Genomic DNA, 7,727 nt, shown 5'->3' with positions numbered 1-7,727 from the left:
TTTCCACATAATAAATACACCTAAACAAATAAGATATGTTTTTAATTAAATCTGAATTTATTGGTGTTTGTCCTGCGATTCAATAATTACCACAGTAGCAGCACTTTAAGTCCAAAATATATTTACTGCTGGAACTAATTTGCCCCTGTGTGGCACATGCAATAGAAATTTAATAATTGTTTTGTGTCAATCAATGCTATACATATTGAAATATAAGACAGGGATAAATCGTAATTAGAAGAGGATTAAGTAAACTTCATAAGGCTTATCTACAATTATTTGGTATAAATTGTAATGTACATTTCGACAGAGTAGATAATAATCATTACAACCTCTACCAAATCAAGATATTTTATTAATATTTCTGAAAAATACTTCGGGAAGTTATTATTCAACCATTTTGAAATGTAAGAAATATAAATATTTGTGGTGTACGATTTAAAGGTTGATCGATTCATTAATAATATTATTATAAAAATTAATTAGATAAAATTTGATTGTAACTATTATTATAACTTTGCGTATAAAATTAACAAAAACAATAAAATTTCGATTTTTTTGTGATAAATAATTTCAGTCGTCTGAATAAATCCGTATTAAATAATGAACAAAAAATAGTAATTGGACTAAGCCAATTCCTACTAAAGGAATATTAAGTTACTAATTCGTCTTTAATGAATTTATTGTGAATGCCACCTAGTAGTAATTTAATTAATGGTTTTGGAATATAAACAGCTATTTCATTAAATGACCATCTGAATCATACTTTTATATTCTAAGCTTTAAGCAATTAAATCCTGATCCTGTGAAGATAAATGTGTAATTTTATTCATATAAGACATTAAAACTGGTCCTGTTCATTGCAAACGAATCTCCATTCTATCCAATTTATCTAGATCGTGGCGAAACGTTTTAAATCCTCTCACCCCAAATCGTCGACGAATTGTCCTGGTCCCATTATCCTGTATGCTCCCCAGTCACTGAACAACACACCTGTTCAGGGCACGTTAAAAACTCGGTACAATATCAGATACTGGCAACAATGAATGTAATCTTTTAAATCTTAAAACATGCCCATTCTTGCATAAAATAAATACTTTAATCGGTATGTAATAACCCGTAAGTATTTATATCTAGATCGGGCTTAAATCAGAATCAAGTTCCGTACTTCTGTGGCTAAAATTCTTTCTTGATGTTTATTTATATAATTTGTTATAATAAACCTTTAATATACAAACATGGTTCAACGTTTCTTATAATATAAAGTATGTATCTTTGTTAGTGTTCTTAATAAAATACACTAAATTTTTTGTTCATTTATAATACAAGAATATTATTATAATAATTATATTATAGAATCTGATCTAAAAAGTTAATTGAATTAATTGAAATACTACTAGAATAAATAAATGTAATGTATTAAAATGAAAAATACAGGATCTTGAAGTGACTTTTTATTAATTTTTGACTTATAAGGAATCATTACTACTATAGTTCTTCCAGAGTTTATCTAGAGTTTGTATGATTTACATTTAATTCTGTGTATCCTAAAATATCAATTACTGTGTTATTTTCAGTGGAATACCACTTAAGTTTTAGCTTAATTAAAAGAGCCTTAAATTTACCTAAAAGCTCTTGAAATATTGATTTTATATAAAGGAAATGGTTATACCAAAGGTTTTTAAATATGAAATTTAATTTTACAATGAGGTTCCATTGAAAATAACAAATTTATTGATAATATTAAAACAATTTTAAAAGTAAATAACGAAGAACCTGTATAAAATTTGAGTATTTTTGAATGGTTGTTGGTATGCCTAAAATGAAATTTTCAGTATCAAAATTGGTGGCTTTACAGATAGATCAATAGACAAATTAGATCATAAATATGTCAAAATTGAAAACAAATTAATAACACAAAAACAAAAAATAAAAAAATCAAAAAATAAACATGGGTGTTGCTATTAAAATTTTTTTGATTCTTCATAAATTCAATGACTCAGTATATTACAAAATAAATATATATGATTAAATTTAATAATTTATATTTATTTATACAATTTGTAATTAATATAATTAATTAACAGTTTTGTGTCAAGTAATTATGTTAAACAACATAAAATCAAATATTAAAAATATATACATAGATGATTTTGAATTAATATTTATATCTCCATATTTATTTTCATTACATTTTTCATAATTGTTAATATAAATTAGTATTACAAAATTTAATAATAATTTATAATTGTATTATCAAATACTACATAAAATTGTTGTTGTTTTTAAAAATATTTTGGACTCAAAGATAGCCTGTTTTGTCTGAAAAATAATTTAGAAAAAGAAATATAAAGTGTGTTTTAAATTTATTTTTATTACATTTTATAATAATTTAATTTTGTAATTTCAGATATTAAAAAGTTTTTAATTATGTTTGGAACTCCAGTATAGCATTTTTATATAAAAAATAATTTAGAAAAAAAATTATAATATGTGTTAAACCAGCAGACAATAAACATGTCAAGGGTCCATGTAAGCCAATGTAGAGCGACCTCGATAGGGCGACAGTGTCGTTGATTGGCGTCCCTTTCAGCCCTAAACTTCAGTCCAAACAGTGGTGGGAGGCACACATGTATAAAATGAACCACCCTAAATTAAAACTTTTAGTTCGGCAAAATTAATCGAATGCGTCAGCCAGTCTTCCCAAGTGTGGACATAGTGTCATAGTTCCGAGTTTTTTTTTGGATTAAACATTCCTAAATGGTAAGTATTCAGTATTTTACAATGATTGTTAATTGTAATAATAAAGTTATTAATATTTGATTTACATCAATTTCATTTAATTAGATATGATTTTTAAAGTTTAAACTTGTTGCAGATGTCCCACTTTGAAAGGCTCCAAAAATACGACATGGCGTACGAAGACAGTTGTGATTCAGGATTCGAACTATCATTCAAATCTGAATCGTCCGAATTCACCGACGATCGCTCCGACTATTTCGACTACGAGTCGCCGCACAAGATCAAGAAGGAAACCAACTTAAACCAAGAGCTTTACGACAAATTCAACTCGGCCTTCCATAGCAGTTTGGTGGAATTAAACAGAAGACCGGAACAAGTGCAACAACATGAACGCGACTGGAACAATGTATCGTGTAGGAGAAACTTATTTGGAAAAGACGAGGAAATGGAGTTTTTCTATCCGTTGTGTGACGACCCGTCGAAAACATCGACACCGACCAAGAGCAATACGGGCAAAGAAGCGAAGGTGAAGAGAAAGTACGCCACGGGAAGGAACCGAGTGACGAGGGCAAAGAGTCCGACGCAAATAATGAAGATCAAACGAGTGCGACGGCTCAAAGCCAACGACAGGGAAAGGAACAGGATGCACATGTTAAACGAAGCCTTGGATAGGCTTAGATGCGTTTTGCCGACGTTTCCTGAAGACACAAAACTGACCAAGATTGAAACATTGCGCTTCGCTCACAACTACATCTATGCCTTATCTCAAGCCCTGAACGATGTGGAGGAGTACAGCAATCCAAACAGTGATAGTGTTATTGTGAATGTTGGAAATGTTGTGGTTTCTATTAGTAAATATGGTAACAGCATTACTTCTAGAAATTTTGAACAGAGTATGTCAAATGCTGTTGTTACTAGTGGAAGCATTTCAAATGCCAGTTTCATGGCTGATTACAACATGCCTTCTGCTATGTCTAGTCCCAGTAGTGATAACCAAAGTCAATATGAATATCCAACTGAAGTCAATACAAATACATATGCACATAGTAGCAACTACACATCGAATTTTAGTCAAACTAACTACTACAACAATAATGTAATGTACAACTATTCTAGTTATACTCGGGGATAATTCATAATTTTTAAATTCTAAAAATTTGGAACTTCCATAATTGTAAAGCCTTATTAGAGTAGAATAAAATAACTTGTTTGCAATATATGTAAACTAATCTTAATCAGATCGAATATTGATTTGAACTGATTTGAATAAGATTGGTACGTGGTTAATATTTTTGTACAAACGGATTCTAGTCATAAAGTGTAATCTTAAAAACCTATAAAATGTGATGTTATATTTTTATATAGAAATGTATTTTTATATTAAAGAATAAAGATATAATTTGGTCTAAACATATGTGTATTTATTTTAACTAATTAATATCATTGTAAGATCCACATATAAAGAATAGAATCTTCAAATTCTATTTTTTTGGAAAATTGTGACATATAATCATACATAAAGGAAAGAGATTTTAATAGCAGATTAGGAAGAAAACCTGGTAAGCTTCTAAAATAATTAAACTATAAAATTAATATTGAATTTCATATTTCTCATTATAATAATGTAATGTTTCTCATTATAATAATGTAATGTGATAATTTATGACTAATATAAAAAGTACCTTTAATGCAGTAAGTTTGTCAGGTTTCAACACATTTAACAATTTTCTTGATGAATCAATTCACTTTACACTGTGTTTTATATTTATCGTACTAGTGAAAATAAGTAGGTAAATTAAGTTTATACAAACAAATAATTCAAAGTCAAATTATTAACTTTTTAACGCAGTTTAAATTTTACTGAACAATTTTTGAATTCGGTGAAATAAAAATATTTACTTATATGTTATTTTAATAAATAAATTGTTAAATAATTTCATTTCATTTCATACAACCTCATTATAAACATTTTGGAGGTACATATATTTTTCATATAATAATATTTTGACAATTCATTTTTATATTTACTTTCAAATTTTAAAATTAATTCATATAAGATTCATTTAAATATTTTTATTGTTAATAATATTTGTAATTAAAAAAAATTATTTGACTATTTTATTTAATATTTTATTTTGTATTCTCTTTTATGATTTCATTTTTTGTAAAAAGGCATACTTGCTCTTTTTTCTTAGACATTTTTATAAAATATTCTTTTAATATATAGAAAAATATTAGAAAATATTTATATTGTTAACTGTGCCTTTGTTCAGACTTTTTCTATAATTTAATATCATATTCTTTAATCAAAATAATTCAAAATACAAATGAATTTTGATTTAAACTACATCGTTTAAGTCTATATTATGAATATTAATTTTAAATTTACAAATATCTTCATATTAATGTATTAATATGTAATGATAATGGTTTTTACGATTTATTTGATTCTATATTCATAATTTTCATGACATTTATGGAAAAAGATGTAAATTAATGTATCAATTTCATTATTTACTTTTATTCTCTGAATGAATAAAATAATTAAATAATGTTCCAGAGTTCTAGTTAAGGTTTTTTTTTTTAAATAATTGAAAATTTAGTGTTAAATGTATTCGGTAACTAATTATCATATATTTTTTATATTATTTTCTTAAATCAAAATAGTTCAAAATAAAAGTAAGAATTTTATTATAAATTATTTTTATTTAATTTATATTTATCTTAAATTAATCATATAAATAATATTTGTAATATCATTTAAATATTTTTGTAACTTTTGTAAGAAGTTATTTGTATATTTATTTATAAATAATAAAATTTCGTTTACATATTATTTTGTCGTACTGAAATTCATATATTTATTATTCATTAATTGGCAATTCTATTCCAATAACGACAATTCTTGTACTTTTGTAGTTACTTTAACTATATATTATAGAATCTAAATTACATTTTTTAAACATGTTATTTTCTTAAATCAAAATAATTCAAAATAAAAACGAGAATTATAATTTAAATTATTTTATTTATATTCATCTGATGAATTCAGATATTCATTTTTATCTTTTCTTTAAAATGTTTAAATAAATTCTTATAAATAATATTTATAGCCCCATTTAATTATTTTTATGACTTTAACTATTAATGATAGTTTACACGTATGTACTTGTGCGTATATTTTTATTTTTCATCCATGTTAAAAAATGTAATATTTGTTTATCAATTTCATTGATTAAGTAATTTGAGTATTCTCTTCTTCTCTTATTGCTTCTATTCTATTAATGAGAATTCTTGTAATTTTCATGTTTTTTGTATAGAAACTAGAATTTTTCAATAAAACATTATTATTATTATTTTCTTAAATTATTATTAAATTAAAATAAATTTAAAATTTTAAAATAGTTCAAGATAAGAATGAGAAATATGATTGAAAATTATTTTGTTGAATTTACATTTATCTGATAAATATTCCCTTTTTATGTTTTTATTTAAATGTTATAATAAATTCATATAAATAATATTTATAGTATCATTTAAATATTTGAATAATTTCAAATAATAATAATAGTTTATATGAATTTATTTATGCCTTTATTTTTAACTTGCATGACATTCATGTTAAAACAAGTGTATTTGTTTGTTAATATCATTGTTTAAGTAATTTTAGTATAATTTCATTTAAATACTGTTTTCTCGTACTGAGTATTCCTTTTTAAGAATTCATATTTTCTAAATCGACATATATTAATATTAACATATTTTTTAAAATTATTATTAAATTAAAATAAATTTAAATTTTTAAAATAGTTCAAAATAAAAATGAGAATTACAATTTAAATTATTTTGTTTAAATTTATATTTAGCTGATTAATATCCATTTTTATATTTTCTTTCAAATGTTCACATACGTTCACATAAATAACATTTGTAGTATCATTTTATGACATTAAATAATTTTATATTTTTATTCTTCAATGATAAAATTTCATTTAAATATTATTTTGTTATACTGTGAATTCTCTTTTATGAATTTATATTTTGTACATAGTCGTAAATTATTATAATTACTCCTTTGTGATATTTTTTAAATAATTTTTATAATATAATTAACAATTTTCCTTCTGTTTCAAGTTTTTATTTTAATTGCATAGAAAATAAAATTTTCAATTATATATTATTTTTTTAAATTAAAATATATAAAAATAAAAATGGGAATTATGTTTCAAATTATTTTATTTAAATTTACATTTGTTTGATGACTACTCCTTTTTTATATTTTCTTTTATGGTAAATGTATGTAAATAAATTGATATAAATAATATTTATAGAATCATTTAAATACCATTTCATAATTTTTTTCATTTAATTTTTAATACTCTAATGTGTTTAATGAATATTCATTTTTATATTTATTTTTAAGTTAATTCATATAAATATTATTTATTATATCATTTAAAGACTTTTATAACTTTAAAGAATAGTAATAATATTTCTTATTATTATTATTTACTCTTTTGTACAAAATTTTTCTATAATTTTATATCAAAATTGTTCAAAATAAAAATGGTTTAATTATTTTGTTTACTTTATATGATAATTTAATCTTTATAATATACATTATCTTTTCCATCATTCTGTTTTATTACATAAATTAGTATAATTTAAAGAAATAAGTTATAACTTTCTTACTTATTTATATAAAGTATATCTATATTTTTATTTAATTTTCATTATAAAATTATGTTTCATTGGTGTTTAAAGATGTATTATTAATAGTTTACGGTTAACATATATTTGCTTTTAATTTTCGACGTCTCTATTAAAATGTAATTTCCCCGAACAAACGTTAACTTGTAACAGGCAGGCAAATAAAATGCAACATTTACGGAAAATCGCTGAACAACCGTGAATATCGGTTTAGTAATTTCGATTTCACGGCGGCGAAATGAATGACTGCGTAAATCGGAAGGACCTGCAATATA

The 7,727-nt window shown here is 23.5% G+C and overlaps 1 protein-coding gene across 1 annotated transcript; it reads left to right on the top strand.

Moving 5' to 3' along the window:
- The first annotated feature begins 2,656 nt into the window (after positions 1-2,656).
- Positions 2,657-4,104, top strand: LOC109596051 (neurogenic differentiation factor 6-A). The gene is made up of 2 exons (XM_020011506.2): positions 2,657-2,763; positions 2,879-4,104. The coding sequence occupies exons 1-2, from the start codon at positions 2,761-2,763 to the stop codon at positions 3,872-3,874; spliced, it is 999 nt and encodes a 332-aa protein (XP_019867065.2). The 5' UTR covers positions 2,657-2,760; the 3' UTR covers positions 3,875-4,104.
- The last annotated feature ends 3,623 nt before the right edge of the window (positions 4,105-7,727 follow it).

Source organism: Aethina tumida, chromosome 4 (genome assembly GCF_024364675.1).
Source record: "Aethina tumida isolate Nest 87 chromosome 4, icAetTumi1.1, whole genome shotgun sequence".
In the NCBI taxonomy this organism is placed as follows: domain Eukaryota; kingdom Metazoa; phylum Arthropoda; class Insecta; order Coleoptera; family Nitidulidae; genus Aethina; species Aethina tumida.
The sequence above is the reverse complement of the archived record's forward strand: the minus strand, read 5'-3'. Positions and strand labels throughout refer to the sequence as shown.